Source organism: Leucoraja erinacea, chromosome 46 (genome assembly GCF_028641065.1).
Source record: "Leucoraja erinacea ecotype New England chromosome 46, Leri_hhj_1, whole genome shotgun sequence".
NCBI classification, from domain to species: domain Eukaryota; kingdom Metazoa; phylum Chordata; class Chondrichthyes; order Rajiformes; family Rajidae; genus Leucoraja; species Leucoraja erinaceus.
Window position 1 is genome coordinate 1,166,447 of NC_073422.1, and position 18,979 is coordinate 1,185,425.

Below are 18,979 nucleotides of genomic sequence, written 5' to 3' on the forward strand. Positions count from 1 at the left end.
CGTCTTAAACAAAATCAATCAGATTTGTGAGACACGACCTCCCACGTACAAAACCATGCTGACTATCCCTAATCAGCCCTCGCCCATCAAAATGCCAGTATATCCAATCCTTCAGAATACTCTCCAGTAACTTATCACCTACAGATGTTAAGCTCACTAGTGTATAGTTCCCAGCATTTTCCCTGCAGCTCTTCTTGAAAAGAGGCACAACATTTGCCACCCTCCAGTCTTCCGGCACCTCTCCTGTATTTAAGGACGACTCGTAAATTTCAACCAGGGCTCCCATAATTTCCTCTCTAGTTTCCCACAATGTCCTCAGATATATCTCATCAGGCCCTGGAGATTTGTCTACCTTCAAACACAACAGTACCTTCAGTACTTCTTCAATGGTAAAACTGATTACCCGCAAGACACTTCCATTGATTGGCCCAATTTCCTCCGTCCTACTGTCTTTCTCCTCAGTAAATACAGAACCTCATTGAGGACCTTGCCCATCTCCTGTGGCTCCACCCAGAGGTGACCGTGTTGATTCCTTTCTCTCTAGTTACCCTTTCCCCCTTATGTATTTATAAATTCTTTTGGGATTGTCCTTAAAGCGACCCGCTTCTCCTGTCCCTATTTTGCCATTCTGATCTCCTTTTTCAGTTTACTCCTTAGTTCCCAAAACTCACCCAGGGATGTACTTGATCCCAGCTGCCTATACCTGTCCCATGCATCGTTCTTGTTTATAACCAACACCTCAATTTCCCTCTGAGTCAGGAGAATTTCCCTCTCAACCCATTCCTTCTCTTCAGAGATGCTGCCTGACTCGTTGAGTTACTCCAGCATTTGGTGCCTACCCGCAAATTCCCTCATCAGCCAAGCTTCATTACTTTTGCCTGCTTTGCCCTTCACTCTAGCGGGGACGTATATATCCTGAGCTTTCTTCAGTACATTTTTAAAAACATCCCACTTGGCGATGTATCTTCCTCTTCCTACCCATATCGTTTGTGCCCCTCACTCTTGAGGATGCCGTGCAGCCACTCCGAGACATCTTGGATCTTGGCACCAGGGAGGCAACACACCATCCTGGAGCCTCACCTGCTGCCGCGGAATCTCCGATAGACACAGAATGCTGGAGTAACTCAGCGGGTGAGGCAGCATCTCCGGAGGTAAGGAATGGGCGACGTTTTGGATCGAGACCCTTCTTCAGACTGATGGTCTGTCTAACTATCTAAACTAACTATTCTGCAAGTTGATTTGCAGAATTAGTGTTCCAGCAACTGGAAAACCTTTAATGAGATTATTAGTTATTTAGGCTATTAAACAGTTCAAAGAATGGAAAAATCTCTTTTCATCAATATCATAGCATCATATACTTGAATTATTGAATACTTTACATATTTTATTTTATCTGCAGTCATCTATTAGGTTTGTTATTTGTGCTAAATGAGAAACATTACAGAGTAAAATTATGATATTCCGCAGAACAGTGGGATCTCTTTCTTATGTTGAGGTTTGTTCAACTTTTATTTAATTCAGTTTAGTCATTGGAAGAAATTCTACTCTCGTCTCTAAAGAGACAGAGTTTTCTTTGTGTCCTTATAACTAACAGCGATACTTTATTCACGATATGGTACCTAAGGGTCTCGACCTGAAATGTCGTCCATTCTTTCTCTCCAGAGATGCTGTCTCACCCGCTGAGTTACTCCAGCATTTTGTGTCAACCCTCGATTTTAACCAGCATCTGCAGTTCGTGCTTACACGCTGCAGAATCTCCTGTCCGCACCTCTGACGATGGATTCTCCCTTCTCCCAACTAAACTAGACAATGATGTGGCTCTGCTTGATGTCACTCTTTCCCATTGAGCCTCAGCACCAGGGTTGGAATCACAGACCTGGCTAACACTCAATCTTGTTGTGTTGTCCGGCCCCAAGAGGGTGTACCTGTTTTCAGTAGGTACAGCCACTGGGGCCTCCTGCACTCCATGTTTACTCCTCTTTCTCACAGTCACCCACCTTCGCTCTTCCTGTATCCTTGGTGTGACCACCTCATTATCGGTCCTGTCCAGGAAACTCTCTGCTCCAGTTCCCCAACACGTTCATTCAGGAGCTGTACCTGGACACAATTTCCGCAGATGTAGTTGTCAGAAACACCAGCAGCATCCCTGACTTCCCACATCCTGCAGGATAGACACCGTAACAACGTGCCTGCCATTACTTCTGTGGCCAAAATCCCGAATTTCAAATGAGACACACTCCAAGTTGAATGAAACCTACCCCCTCCCCTGCTGTCAATAGCCTCCTTCTGTACTGCAATATGTCACAAGTTTAAATATCAGACACATGCAGAATCGATTCAAGTGAAGCCTCAGCGCCTCAGCCCCGAAGACTCTTGAGCCAAAGACTCACACTTCCCCTCAACTAGGTCCCTCGCAACAGGCCTCACAATTAGGAAAGGGAAAATAGATTATGAAAGAAAACTGGCAGGGAACATAAAAACTGACTGCAAAAGTTTTTATAGGTATGTGAAGGGAAAGAGATTAGTTAAAACAAATGTAGGTCCCTTGCAGTCAGAAACAGGTGAATTGATCATGGGGAACAAGGACATGGCAGACCAATTGAATAACTACTTAGGTTCCGTCTTCACTAAGGAAGACATAAATAATCTGCCGGAAATAGCAGGGGACCGCGGGTCAAATGACATGGATGAACTGGGTGAAATCCAGGTTAGCCGGGAAGTGGTGTTAGATAAATTGAATGGATTAAAGGCCGATAAATCCCCAAGGCCAGATAGGCTGCATCCCAGAGTACTTAAGGAAGTAGCCCCAGAAATAGTGGATGCATTAGTGATAATTTTTCAAAACTCTTTAGATTCTGGAGTAGTTCCTGAGGATTGGAGGGTAGTTAATGTAACCCCACTTTTTAAAAAGGGAGCGAGAGAGAAAACGGGGAATTACAGACCAGTTAGTCTAACATCGGTGGTGGGGAAACTGCTAGAGTCAGTTATTAAAGATGGGATAGCAGCACATTTGGAAAGTGGTGAAATCATTGGACAAAGTCACGATGGATTTACGAAAGCTAAATTATGTCTGACGAATCTTATAGAATTTTTCGAGGATGTAACTACTAGAGTGGATAAGGGAGAACCAGTGGATGTGATATATCTGGACTTTCAGAAGGCTTTCGACAAGGTCCTACATAAGAGATTAGTATACAAACCTAAAGCACACAATATTGGGGGTTCAGTATTGATGTGGATAGAGAACTGGCTGGCAAACAGGAAGCAAAGAGTGGGAGTAAACGGGTCCTTTTCAGAATGGCAGGCAGTGACTAGTGGGGTACCGCAAGGCTCAGTGCTGGGACCCCAGCTATTTACAATATATATTAATGATTTGGACGAGGGAATTGAATGCAACATCTCCAAGTTTGCAGATGACACGAAGCTTGGGGGCAGTGTTACCTGTGAGGAGGATGCTAGGAGGCTGCAAGGTGACTTGGATAGGCTGGGTGATTGGGAAAATGCATGGCAGATGCAGTATAATGTGGATAAATGTGAGGTTATCCAGTTTGGTGGCAAAAACAGGAAAGTAGACTATTATCTAAATGGTGGCCGATTAGGAAACGGGTAGATGCAGCGAGACCTGGGTGTCATGGTACACCAGTCATTGAAAGTAGGCATGCAGGTGCAGCAGGCAGTGAAGAAAGCGAATGGTATGTTGACATTCATAGCAAAAGGATTTGAGTCTAGGAGCAGGGAGGTTCTACTGCAGTTGTACAGGGTCTTGGTGAGACCACACCTGGAGTATTACGTACAGTTTTGGTCTCCAAATCTGAGGAAAGACATTATTGCCATAGAGGGAGTACAGAGAAGGTTCACCAGACTGATTTCTGGGATGTCAGGACTTTCATATGAAGAAAGACTGGATAGACTCGGTTTGTACTCGCTAGAATTTAGGAGATTGAGGGGGGATCTTATAGTAACTTACAAAATTCTTAAGGGGTTGGACAGGCTAGATGCAGGAAGATTGTTCCCGATGTTGGGGACGTCCAGGACAAGGGGTCACAGTTTGAGGATGAATGGGAAATCCTTTAGGACCGAGATGAGAAAAACATTTTTCACACAGAGAGTGGTGAATCTCTGGAACTCTCTGCCACAGAAGGTAGTTGAGGCCAGTTCATTGGCTATATTTAAGAGGGAGTTATATGTGGCCCTTGTGGCTAAAGGGATCAGGGGGTATGGAGAGAAGGCAGGTACAGGATACTGAGTTGGATGATCAGCCATGATCATATCGAATGGTGGTGCAGGCTCGAAAGGCCGAATGGCCTTCTCCTGCTCCTATTTTCTTTTTTTTTAAGAACTTAATTTTATCCAATCAGGTCAAGTACCCACTGAGGTAATTAGGACGTCTCAGCCAATCCACTCACTCACTGGTCTGGCTACTGCTGCTCATTAAAACTTGTACATTATACTTTATTTGCTCATTGTGCATTAAAATTAAAAATCAGTGATGATATAGTGAGCTCTATATTTTCCACAGTAACTTTTCTGCAGGCTGCTTTGCCGATTAATGTTCCAGCAACTGGAAACCCTTTGAAGAGATTAGTTATTTATTCTATTAAAGAATGAGAACACTTCTTTTCATCTATATCATAGCATCATTCAAACTTGAATTATTGAATACTTTATATATTTTATTTTATCTGCAGTCATCCATTAGGTTTGCTATTTGTGCTAAATGAGAAACTTTGCACAGTAAAATTATGATTATGATTTTACCCAGAACAGTGGAATCTCTTTCTTGTGATGAGGTTTAAACATCAATTTATTATTCAACTTTTATTTAATTCAGTTTTGTCTCTAAAGAGACAGAGATGTCTTTGTGTCCTTATAACTAACAGTGATACTGTATTCACGATATGGTACCTAACGGTGGAAATTGCTGAACAGAATGTCAGCACAAAGAAAGCTCCAGGAAGATGATCACATAATTGAAACAGCAACTAGGGCTTATGCCAGTCACCCATTCCTGTGAGCTTCTCCCTGTCTCTCCTAAAGGTGCTGATAGACACTGCTCTAAAACTGGACTGAACCCAGCAGCTCTCAAGTGCCTTATGATGATGGAAGCAGCCTTTCATTATGCCAAGCTTGTGCTGTCAGCAAGACACCCACGTTCCCTGAATACTAACCCAGTTCCATTTCTGAGACTATTTACATGATCTGTTTGCACTGTCTTATCAAGAACAACATTCCAGATGCAGTTCAACAGCTTTGCAAGAAAATAGATTCTCTCATCTCCCCTCTGTTGTTTGCCAGTGATTTTGAAAGAATAATTACTGTCCCATTTGCCAGGAGGATATGTTTGTTTTCATCTTCTCATTGAGCTTCTCAGCGTGTTTAAAACATTCATGGGATCATTTGACCTACCAAGAAAAATAACTTTTCCCCAATCTCTGTTCATAACAAATGTCCTTCATCTTTGGTAACAGCGTGGAGAACATCTTTTGTTCACTCCCATGGGAATCCTGTGTCTTTTCTGTGATGTGGTGTAACGGGTTGTCCACAATAGGTTCTAACGAGTGATAAAAAGCTCTAACATGATCTCTTTGGGTTTATACATTTTTTATTTTTTTATCATCTTCTCAATTTGAGAATTCATGTCCAAAAACACCAGAGTATCACTGGTCTTCTGCAAAGTTCATATTCAGGCCCTTTATAACAGCTCTGTCAACATAGTCTTCCTGAGTGATACCATTGGTATCTTCACACTGAATTCCATCTGCTCAGCATTCAACTTGTTTCACCAAGCTGCTTCTGTGTCATAAGGTCATATGGTCAGAAGTGATAGGAGCAGAATTAGGCCATTCGTCCCATCAAGTCTACCCTGCCATTCAATCAAGGCTGATCTATCTCACCCTCCTAACCCCATTCTCCTGCCTTCTTCCCATAACCCCTGACACCTGTACTAATCAAGAATCTATCTATCTCTGCCTTAAAAATATCCATTGACTTTGCTCCCACAGCCTTCTTTTGCAAATAATTCCACAGATTCTCCACCCTCTGACTAAAGAGGTCATCCTCCATTTTCCAATGTTCCACATCATCTGTATCTATACATGGCTGGTTCTATAACTGACTGGAGTTTGGCTCTATACAATGGAAAGAGTAATGGACACAAACTTAATCCCGATAGAACTTCCCAATAAACCATGTGTTCTTTCTTTACATTGGTTGTATTTGACCTTGTAATATGCCCTTTCCAATCTATCTCTGCTAGGACTGTTTTCAATTCATTAAAATGATCTCTACCCTGGTTGATTGTTGCACTTTGGATAGGTTCTGATTTATTTCCATAATTCCTTTCAGATTAATTATGTTGTGGTCACTATTAACAAGATCACCCCCTATTGTTGCCACACCAATCTGTGATTCATGCTGATTAGATGTGTTTTACAGTGCATCTGTTGAAATTGGTAAGTCATTGAAGACATGACAAACTTGCTTAGACTCCTGAGGAAGTAAAGGCATTGATGTCAAGTCAAGAGACTTTGTTGTCATGTGTCCCAGATAGGACAATGAAATTCTTGCTTGCTGAAGCACAACAGAATATTGTAAGCATAAATACAGAACAGTTCAGTTCAATATACATATAAATAAGCAAATAAAGTGCCTAGTGTCAATGTGGTTGAGCCAGTTCAATTTGTTGGCAATATTTGCACCTGAGGTTCAGTTTCAAGCTGGAAAGGGTACTGAGAAGATTTACAAGGATGTTGCCAGGACTAGAGGGTCTGACCAATACGGAGAGGTTGAGTAGGCTGGGACTCAATTCCTTGGAGAGCAGGAGGATGAGGGGTGATCATGAGAGGAGTAGATCGGGTTGATGCACAAAGTCTCTTGCCCAGAGTAGGCGAATCGAGGATCAGAGGACATAGGTTCAAGGTGAAGGGGAAAAGATTTAATAGGAATCTGAGGGGTAACTTTTTCACACTAAGGATGGTGGGTGTATGGAACAAGCTGCCAGAGGAGGTAGTTGAGGCTGGGATTATCCCATCGTTTAAGAAACAGTTAGACAGATACATGGATAGGACAGGTTTGGAGGGATATAGACTAAATGGTGGGACTAGTGTAGCTGGGACATGTTTGTCATCTATGACTGGTCAGTGTGGGCATGTTGGACCAAAGGGCCTGTTTCCACATTGTACCACTCTATGAATCGATGACTCTATGACCTAGATATTTGAAGCTCCGATCATCTCCACTTCGACAACATTGATGTATAAACCGATTGATGTAACCGCAGATGCTGATTTACAAAAAAAAGATTTACAAAAAAAGACCAAAGCGCTGAAGCAACTGACTCCGGCAATTTGTGTCTTTTTTGAAGTAGAGGTTCTTGTCTTGACACCATGTTACTAACTCTCTATCTCCCTCCTGCACTGTGTCTCAACACTGGGTTGAGGTCTAGCCCGGCATGGTGGCGTCATCTGCAAACCTGTAAATGGAGTTAGAGCAGTTGGCCACACAATCACATGTATGATCCGGAGCAGAGGATGCAGCCTTGTGGAGCATGGATGTTGAGAAGGGATAGGGGAGCATGGTGGTGCAGCGGTGGATTTGTGGCCTTACAGCACATGCAGCGCCAGAGACCGGGGTTCAAACCCGACCACGGGTGCTGTATGTACGGAGTTTGTATGTTCTCCCCGTGACCTGCATGCGTTTTCTCCGAGATCTTCAGGTTTCCTTTCACACTCCAAAGACGTACAGGTTTGCAGGTTAATTGTCTTGGTATAAGTGTAAATAGTCCCTAGTGTGTGTAGGATAGTGTTAATGTGCGGGGATCGCTGGTCGGTGCAGACTCGGTGGGCCCAACGGCTGGTTTCTGCGCTGTATCTCTAAACTGAACTAAACTAAAAGTATTATAGAGGATATTTTCTCCCCTGGTCTCACAGATTGCTATCCATTAGTCAGGAAGTCAAGGATCCCAGTTGTGGAGGGGAGGAAAGGGTGTTGTTGTTTCTGAGGTCCAGTTTGGTGGAACTTGGGTTGTTATAGGCAGAGTCTTAGGATGTTAACGTCAATAAATAGGAGTCTGATGTGGGCAACCTTGTCAGCCAGATATTCAGGGATAAGGGTAGGACCAGGGAGATGGCATCTGTTGAGGACCTGTCGTAGCAGTAGGTGAATAGCTGAGGCTCCCGACTGGAAGGCTGGAGTTAGCCTGCGCCAGGACCAGCCTCTCAAAAGGCTTCATGACGGTGGATGCCAGAACTACAGACTGTAGTCATTAAGCCATGCACCTTGTTTTTTCGTTCACATCAGGATAGTGATCTTCTTAAAGCAAATGGAGAGGATAACTCGGAGAAGATTAAACAAGCAATCATGATCAATGATTTTACTTCGGAGTCACGTGAGTGACTTCGTGAAGAGCCCTGCCCAGTGCGCAGTTGCGGCATTATCGCACAGCTGTGCACACGCGGCCCAGCGGGAGTCGGCGCTCCCGCAAACCAAGGAACGTGAGGTAAGTACCTACCTTAATCGGGCCTTGTGTTTTTTGCTCCAGGGGGAGCAAAGCAGCAGAGGAAGCGGCCCCCGTTCGACTCCAGCGAAGGAGCCGACAGTGGAGGGGGATAGGCGCAAACGGGACCGCACACGCAGCGGACCACTGACAGGGAGCTGCGCTGATGCCGGTCCGCTGAACAGCTGTTTGATTAACAGCAGCGCACCGGAGGGAAATTTAAAAACCCGACCAGCAGCCCTGCAGACTCCTGACAAGGAGAATCGCCGCCCGGAACCGCTACAATGCCGCCTAAAAAACGGCAGGCAGCCTCTAACTACAGGTAAGACAAACCTTACCAAAAAATACAGGTTCTACAGGAATCAACTTCCTCCAACACTGGAACAGGCTGGAGACAGCAAAAACAAGTATGTCTGTCTCCCCAAGCCAGAGGAGGTCATGGAGTTACAAAACCTCCAGGAAAACGAGGGGTCACTGGCTGAATGCCAAGGGAGCTGACACTCCTACCCCAGTGCTATTGCACTAGCCATCTCCCTTGTCGAGGGATTGATGCGACAACGGAGTTTGAGCTATGCCTCCTCCAATTTATAGCACACCCTTTTGCTCCCTCTTTTGAGGCTAGCTAAGGAGGCCAGGGCTGGGCTGGCTTAAACGCTGGGCAGGCGGACGAGAACAGGAGTATGCCAGGGGAGCAGGATCAGGAAGAGTTACTGGGTGTCGTGGGCCACTACATGGCTCCTCCACGCGACCATCTTCCCAACAAAGCCCTGCAGGAGCAGGCCTTTCTAGAGGTAAATCTGCAGGCAGCTGGGTCAGCAGACTCGCAGACAAGAGCTAAAAGCAGTGAATTCTGAAGCTCCTAACACCGAAAATCACCGCCTTTGCTCGTTTCCACAGATCATACTCACCTGGCAGGCGAGACGCCATGATCACCAAGGTGGTTCTCCAAGGTGGTTCTCCCATCCCTTTGCACTTCGAGTGTGCTGACGCCTAAGATGTTCCCAAATTCGGGATACTCGGCTGACATTTGTGCATATAAGACCTGCCCTCAACCCCAAATATACGGGGCTATGCAAACCGCTGCAGCGGGAAGAGAGGCAGCTAAACCTGTGCGCCTCATGAGGGCAGGCCCTGGAACGAGCAGGACATCGCATCCAACACCCAGCTGGCAGCAACCCTCGGCATCCACCAGCAAATATCAAACAAGGACTGGTGAAAGCCTTACCCCCAAAGTTCTTTTTAGACAGGGGCCCAGAGCCGAGCCGTGGGAAAATGCGCCGCCTCACCGACAGCACCAGCATACCAGCAAACTGAGCCTTCATGAAAAAACAATGAACATGGAGGTAGGTAGTCTGGTTCCTCCCAGTTTATACAAAATAAGGGTGCTCTACTAACTGCGGGGGGGGTGGGGGGGGGGCATTTACACTTGTTGAAAAAGCATGGGGTGCTGTCACAAATAACTAATATATACTCAACAGTATTAGTGGATAAAAACTTGAATTCAAATTGGGCATATTACCGCCAGTTCAGCAATGCGCCCAAAGGGCATTTTTTCCCTCTAAGAAAGAGAAGCGAGAAGGTCAAGCTGAACCAGAAAGGCTCATTACAAAAGGGATCATGGGAGCAAACATGAACCATTGGAATTTGTATCGAATATATTCACCAAAACTACAAAAGATGGTGAATGTAGCATCATCATTGACCTAATATCACTAAATAAATCTGTTGAGTATATACACTTTAAGATGGAGACATTTTGTCACTGCCAGACATCCGATCTCCAAAGGATACCTTATGGCAAGCATTGATATGGAAGATGCTAACTATCTTATACCCATACACAAGGATCATTGTAGATACCTAAAAAATTATCTGGATAGGGCAATATGGGAGTATAGAACATTCCCAATGGTCTAACCTCAGCCCTAAAGTAGTTACAAAAATATTAAAAATAGCCATGAAAATGTTAAGAAAACAAGCATAATCATGGCATATATTGGATGATATCCTCATATTAGGGGAAACAAAGGAATTAGCTGTGGCAGCAGTTCTAGCTACGAAACAGCTCCTTAAAGCACTGAGGTTCATCCTACACCCAGATAAACCAAAATTGAAGCCGTTAACTAACATGGATTATCTGGGCTTCAATATCAATTCTATCCATATGACTGTTACTTTGCCAAGGTGCTCGGGTCACTATAATCAAATCATGAATGTACCCACTGAAGCTATATCACAATTACAGTGGTGGGCAGACAATGTTTGGCATAGTTTTCAGCCGTATTATTATCACCAATCCTAACTTGGTTATTAAAAACCGATGCCAGTACTTTAGGCTGGGGAGCAACTAACTCCATATCCAGCACAGGTAACAGATGGACCAATTCAGAATCATCGTTACTACTCACACCGGGCATCAACTATTTGGGATTGGTGATCGCCTATTGGGTTAAAAAGCATATGCATTTCAAATGCAGCACGTACATATGCGGTTACGGATTGATAATACTATGGTGGTGGCTTATATCAACCATATGGGGAGCATAAAATCACTATCGTGCAACAAATTGGTCAAACAGATCTGGCAATGGTGTGTCAAAAGACATTTTAACTATCAGCTGCCTATTTCCTAGGAAGCTAGAACACAGTGGGAGACACCACGTCACGGGGGAAAATTTATGAAACATTGAATAGATGTCAAACCCAAAATATCTGCTAAAGGTATTGAGCAGTTTGAACGCCAGATATCAATTTGGTTGCACAAGACGGAATCACCAGTAACCTATGTATGTGACTTAGGAACCAGATCAGAGGCAGCAGCGATAGATGCCTACACGCTGGAAGGGGGAATTTCTGCTTTGCTTTCCTCCCTTCTGCCTCATCAGTCGAGCACTTCGCAATACAGATGGAATCTGTCTCCGGGATATTGAACGTGCCCGACCGGCCTACATAGCCATGGTTCCCAGTTCATCACGACATGGTGGGCGAGTCACCTATGGATTTCCCTAGTGGACCATGGTTGCTGACTCAACCCAGTATCAGGCATAAGCCACCCATGCCATAAAAACATCAAACTCCTGGGTGTAGGTTTTGAATAGACCTTACCAGGGACTGGGATTATCCAAATGAACCATTACCACCATGTCGGCATCCCTGCGAACAGTCACCAAGAGAAACATGGGAAAAATACTGCCACGACGCAGGGACAACATACCAAACTATTCAACCACTGACGTATTGGAGTTCCTGGACCATCTACACCATGATTAAAAGGTGAGTTACAGTGCCGTAAATACAGCATGAAGCGCCTTGTCTGCTTATCTAAAAACAGCAGGACAGCAGAGCATGGGATCCCATCCACTGAAGATAAACTTATGAAGGGCAATTATAATAATAAGCCCCAAAAACCCAGGTATACCCATGTATGGGATATCGGTGTGATATTGACATATCTCAGAGAATGGCACCAGCCAGATCCCTCAGTCTTGCTCAAATCTATGTTAAAAACGCTCATGCTTATGGCTCTCGTATACGCTCACAGAGTCCAGTCACTCCATAAAACTAGACTGGATAACATGGTGATTACCCCAGACGCATCACGTTCATCATTCTAGGTCTGGTAAAAACCTAACTCGCAGGTACATTGGGACTAGGCGAGATTATGTGTTCGGCACGGACTAGAAGGGTCGAGATGGCCTGTTTTTCCCGTGCTGTAATTGTTATATGGTTATATGGACCAGGAACGCCCAATTCACTGGTGGGATTCCGGGCCTACCCACCAGAGTCCAGGTTGAGTGTGGTGACCCATCTACAACTATATATAGACACAACCCACAATCTTAGAGGGAGAGGAAAGCCTATGGGTCAACCACAGACAGGTACTGAAAGCTGCCAGAATAGATAATAATACATTTAAATCCCATTCCACTAGGGCAGCATTGATATCAGCGGCTGAACGAATGGACATCCCAGTTGACCACATTCTCAATACGGCAGGATGGTCAAGGGAAACGACGTTCAGAAATTTTTTTATTGTAAACCGTTGATAAGCCTGATTTAATTGCAGAAAGAATATTACAAACTGCAAATATTTAATTTAAGCTCAGGGGAGCTATTTATGTTGTTATTGTTAACAAATACCTTTCTGTTTCTTGAGAAAGCAGATCCATTGGTTGATTACGAGAACACTTCCTCCCTCAAAAACTTCGGCAGTGAGTGAAATAAAAACTGTTATACGGTTTGAAATCACAGACCTTTGAAATCTTCACGAAGTCACTCACGTGACTCCGAAGTAAAATAGTAAGATTAAACGAGTACTTACCAGTATGAAGTTTGATCTGTATTTTATGAGGAGTTACGATGAGGGATTACGTGCCCACCGCTCCCACCCTCATTATATAGATCAAGCTAATAAACTGATGTCTCACTGATCTTTACTATGTTACTTCAAATATTGTGTCTATCCTGTGATTCCACACCGCTGCTTCGAAGTATGCCGCACATGCGCACTGGGCTGGGATCTTCACGTAATACCTCACCGTAACTCCTCATAAAATACAGATCAAACTTCATACTGGTAAGTACTCGTTTAATCTTACTAATAAATGGTATAAAAGTTATCCCTGTTCACATTCATTGTCATGGGAAGAGAACCATTGCAGATAAAGTGAAGACCGATACATAGAGCAATGGTAGTGCAGTTTCTATTTGTAGAATATGGATATTTATTTCATCAGTTTCTGGTGAGTACGAAGGATCCTGATCAGGAAGTAGCAAACTCAATGTTTTTCAGGCACTATAGCTCACCCAGGTGTCCAACATAGCAAAGAGGAAGCACAAACTAATGCACATCTTATTAAGCAAGCATAAATAAAGTTGCGTTCCATATAACCATATAACCATATAACAATTACAGTACGGAAACAGGCCATCTCGACCCTTCTAGTCCGTGCCGAACACGTATTCTCCCCTAGTCCCATACACCTGCATTCAGACCATAACCCTCCATTCCTTTCCCGTCCATATAACTATCCAATTTATTTTTAAATGATAAAAACAAACCTGCCTCCACCACCTTCACTGGAAGCTTTCAAGTCATGTCCCCTTGCTTGAATCTTCCCTACTCTCAGTGGGAAAAGCTTATCCATGTCAACTCTGTCTATCCCTCTCATCATTTTAATGACCTCTATCAAGTCCCCCCTTAACCTTCTGCGCTCCAAAGAATAAAGACCTAACTTGTTCAACCTTTCTCTGTAACTTAGTTGCTGAAACACAGGCAACATTCTAGTAAATCTCCTCTGTACTCTCTCTATTTTGTTGACATCCTTCCTATAATTAGGCGACCAAAAATGTACATGTAATTATTGGAAATAACTGATGTTTGAAGCAACTTGTGCAAATCTGGAGATAGACACAAAAAGCTGGAGTAACTCAACTGATCAGACAGCATCTTTGGAGAACAGGTAGAGGTGATGTTTCAGGTGGAGACCCTTCTTTGGACTGTGAATCGGAAGAAAGAGAAATGAGAGAGATATAGACAAATGAATGAAAGATATGCAAAAAGTACCAATGAATAAGGAAACAGGGCATTGTTAACTGTGGGTTAGATGAAAACGTATTATAAACTGGAATTAAAACTGGAATTAAAATAAGAAACATTAGAAATAATTTGGTCAGGTGGGATCTGTGAAAAGAGGAACATTTAATATTTCTGTTGAAGACTGCTTGCAGAATTAACGGTTTCTCTTTCCATAGATGCAACCTAACTTGATCAAAGTCTGTTTTCAGCCATCTAATTTCCCAATCCCTCTCCTTCCCACTTGCCATCCATCCCGATCACCACCCATTCTGATAGATACGTTGATACATAGACAATAGGTGCAGGAGTAGGCTATTTGGTCCATTGAGCCAGCACCGCCATTCAATGTGATCATGGCTAATCATGCACAATCCAAAACAGCACACAATACTCCAGGTGTGGTCTCACCAGGGTCCACTACAACTGCAGAAAGACTTATTTGCTTCTAAATTCAACTCCTCTCATTACGAAGGTCAACATGCCATTAGCTGATGTACAAGAACATCCAAGTCTCGTATACTTCCCCTTTTCCTAATCTGACACCATTCAGATAATAATCTGCCTTCCTGTTCTTGCCACCAAAGTGGATAACCTCACATTTATCCACATTAAACAGCATCTGCCATACATCTGCCCACTCACCCAACCTGTCCAAGTCACCCTATATCCTCACAGCATCTTCCTCACAGTTCATACTGCTGCACAGCTTTGTGTCATCTGCAAATTTGCTAATGTTACTTTTAATCCTTTCATCTAAATCATTAATATATATTGTAAATAGCTGCGGTCCCAGTACCGAGCCTTGCAGTACCCAACTAGTCACTGCCAGCCATTCTGAAAGGGACCTGTTAATCCCTACTCTGTTTCTTGTCTGACAACCAATTTTCTATTCATGTCAGTACCCTACCCCCAATACCATGTGCTCTAATTTTGCCCACTAATCTCCTATGTGGGACCCGATCAAAGGCTTTCTGAAATTCCAGGTACACTACATCCACTGGCTCTCCCTTGTCCATTTTACTTGTTACATCCTCAAAATACACCAGAAAATTTGTCAAGCAATGATTTCCCCTTCGTAAATCCATGCTGACTTGAACCGATCCGGTTACTGCTATACAAATGCTATGGCATCTTTAATAATCGACTCCAGCATCTTCCCCACCACCGACATCAGGCAAACTGTTCTATAATTCCCTGCTTTCTCTCTCCCTCCTGTCTTAAAGATTAACAGAAGATAACAAAATAAGACAAGCTGAACATTTTTCTGCGAGTAAAAATTGTCGGCAGTGGTAGTGAGGTCGCCACATTGTTGTAGGTAGTTGAGGTAGCCGTAGATAATCTCCTTTGCTGACCGAGCATTTTAATTGGGGGGAAAAACGTAAGCACGAGTTTTCAGAACCAAGGAAAACCGACCGGTAATGTTAAATGCCCGCTAAACTTCACAGCTGTGTATCTCTGGCTTATTAAAAGTTGTCTGGCTTCTTAAAAGTGTCTCCACTCCTTCTCCCCCCCGCCACCCCCCCCCCCCACTTCTCTCCCCTTCTCCCCCCTTCCCTCCCCTTCTCCCGCCTGTCCCCCCCCCCCCCCACTGTGCCAGCCACCTTTAACCTTCCTGTTCATCGCGGGTATCACCTTGGCTTTGCACCGTGTGAATTTCAGACAGCGCTCCCCGCTTTCCCTGGCCCCCGCCTTTGCGATATGTGTGGGTGTGTGTTTGTGTTCAGCGCTGACGGTCGATACAGCTCGCGGTTTTTCAGGCGAGTGCCCCCGAGCTCGAAGGTCGCAGACAGTTTGCTGAAAAGTTGCGTAAGTGGGACAGGCCCTTAACTCTACTGCCAAGGTGGAGACGGCCTTATCAATTATTAAAAATCAGTATTAATGTAGGTCAAACATATATTTGTTCATCTAACCTTTTTTCCCCAAGATGAGAATTTTGCTTTCATTTGTCTGGCAAGAACTGAGGCTAATTGTCCGTTTCCAAGTTAGACTGTCCCACTTGGCTGTCTTTTGCACGCCATTTACGCAACCTGCTAGCATGTGGGTAGAGTATGGGTAGAGCTTAGGTAGCACGGGGACGGGCGCATGGAGTGGTGTGGAGGAGTGTGGACTTCGTCCTGCACAAAATAGTCGCGCGCCACCGGCCTGTCGCGTAGCTGACGGCCAAAGTGAGACAGGCCCAAGACCCTGGCGCAACGCAACATCTCACCTCCAACAGCAACAGAAGCAGGCAAACGATCGGCGAACTCAGCCCGGCGCTCACAGCCGTTGCGGTCCGGATCCGCCCCCACTTCTACTTCCATAGCGGGGCCAAAAAAATTGAAGATAGACACAAAATGCAGGAGTTACTCAGCGGGACCAGCAGCATCTCTGGAAAGAAGCAATGGGTGACGTTTCGGGTCAAGATCCTTCTTTCAGACTGAAGAAGAGTCTTGACCCGAAACATCATCCATTCCTTCTCTCCAGAGATCGTGCCGAGTTACTCCTGCATTTTGTGTCCATCTTCAAATGACGTCACGTGCTCCCAACGGCTGTGCGGGCGCATGATGACTCGCGCGACTCTCGCGGGACCATCGCATAATTAGCGTGCCAAGGACACGCAAGTGGGTCAAGGGCTTAACTTTCACTCTCCAAGCATCTGCAGCGATTCACACAGTAATTCCACAACTGTGCTGGTAAGACTAGACTTCACAATCTTTTGGGCAAGTCAAAATATTGGAAGAGACATCCTTGTAGAGTATTTGCGTGCTTGCTGCAAAAACAGATCCCCATTAAACTTGGTCTGGTGTGTTCCTTCCACAGCTCTCATGCACGCAGTGGTGTTTGGCAACGTGACTGCGATAATCCAGAGAATGTATTCTCGACGTTCCTTGTACCACACCAGGACTAAAGACTTGAAGGACTTCATTCGTGTTCATCGACTGCCCAAACAACTGAAGCAGCGAATGCTCGAATGTTTCCAAACCACATGGTCTGTGAATAGTGGGATTGATGCAAACGAGGTACATATCTCTAACTTTATCTCTTATAAACATCGGGTTCTCTCAATGGTCAAGAACTGAAAAATTGATTAGAGTGTAACAAAATGACAAGTTTAATCAAGCTACCTGTTTTTCCCCCTCTTTGCCGTAATCTATAGATCCTTATCGATCTTATAGAGGTGTATAAGATCATGAGAGATCAGATCAGATCAGATCAGATCACAGGAGGAGGAGCCATCTTGGAGAGCGGCTGCTAACCAGCAGCCGTCCGTTTATTTCGCTTTTTTAAAAAAAGTTTTTAGTAAGTCGTGTGTTTCGTCCGTTGGAGAAATGGACTTTTTAATGTAGGGGGTCAGTGTCAACTCTACTTCTTGGTCCCTACCTGGTCAGTGAGGCAGCTTTTTCTCCGGGCTGCCCGTAGACCCGTCCTCATGGCCTACCAGCGGGCTTGGAGTGCCGTTTCCTGGCGGGGACCGCCCAGCACCTCGGCCTCGGTGGCGGCACAGCGCTGGGGCGGGCAATGCCTTGCCTGGGTCGCCGTGCTGGATCGATGTGCTGGAGCTCCAGGGAGCTGTGTCCGCCGTGTTCGACACCTCCAGGCTGCGGGTTTGCGGTGAGGAGCGGGCGGCGCCGATTTCAACATCGGGAGCCTGGGAGCTCCAAACCGGTGCGGCCTTGTCGGCTCCGGAAGCCGCGGTCTCCAGCTTGGAAGCGGCCGTTCCAGGAGGCCCAGCCACTGAGAGGACTCTCCCGACGCCTGGGCAAGATCACCTGGTGAGAACGGCCAGGAACATCGGGGCTCCGTAGAGGCAATTGCGGTGGCCTCAATAGGCCTGACTTTGGGTGAACTTGGGATGGGGACTGGACATTGTGCCTTCCCCCACAGTGGTATCCATTGTGGGGGGTTGATTTTTTTTAATTTTTTTTTGTCTGTAAGTAATCCTGTTAGTCTTTGTCCAAGATGGCTGCCGTGGAGAGAGAGTGGACGCTGGCGCGCTTTAGAAACATAGAAACATAGAAATTAGGTGCAGGAGTAGGCCATTCGGCCCTTCGAGCCTGCACCGCCATTCAATATGATCATGGCTGATCATCCAACTCAGCATCCCGTACCTGCCTTCTCTCCATACCCCCTAATCCCCTTAGCCACAAGGGCCACATCGAACTCCCTCTTAAATATAGCCAATGAACTGGCCTCAACTACCCTCTGTGGCAGAGAGTTCCAGAGATTCACCACTCTCTCCTCTCCGCTGCTCTCTTTTCACATTGTGTTTTTGATTTTTTGCTTTTGGATTGAATTCTGTTTTTAATTTGTGTTTCTGTGATGTCTTTATTATTTATTTTATTCTGATTATATGTTTTTTATTCCTGTTAATCTCTGTAAGGTGTCCTTGAGATTTCTGAAAGGCGCCCAAAAATAAAATGTATTATTATTATTATGAGAGGAATAGATTGGGTAGATGCACAGAGTCTCTTGCCAAGTGCAGGAGAATCGAAGAACAGAGGACATAGGTTTAAGATGAAGGGGAAAACATTTAAGAAGCAGATAGGCAGGTACATGGATAGGACAGGTTTGGAGGGATATGGAGCAAATGCGGGCAGGTGGGACGAGTGTCGCTGGGATATTGTTGGTCGGTGTGGGCAAGTTGGGCTGAAGTTCCTGTTCCCACACTGTATCACTCGATCACTCTTTGTTTGTCTACCAATCCATTTGATTAGTTAAAATTATGATTTGAACATCATAATTCCATTGCAGTCAATTAGCCCAGTTTAGCACCTGTATTAATCATTCATCACCATCTGAAAATGTCATGACCACAGGAAAAATGCAGGGAACACATTTTCAGTGTTCATCACTCGACATCGAGGTGTGAAGGAGGTTCTATTCCTTGACCCAACGCCATCACAAACCATGGCCTTCACTCCCATCAA

General features: G+C 44.8%; 1 protein-coding gene across 1 annotated transcript in view; it reads left to right on the top strand.

The window, feature by feature from the left end:
* LOC129715014 (potassium voltage-gated channel subfamily H member 3-like) overlaps nt 1–18,979 on the top strand; it is a 915,007-nt gene that overhangs the window by 665,630 nt on the left and 230,398 nt on the right. Inside the window, 1 exon segment of the mRNA XM_055664831.1 lies at nt 16,872–17,119. Coding sequence (XP_055520806.1) covers nt 16,872–17,119 — 248 coding nt within the window.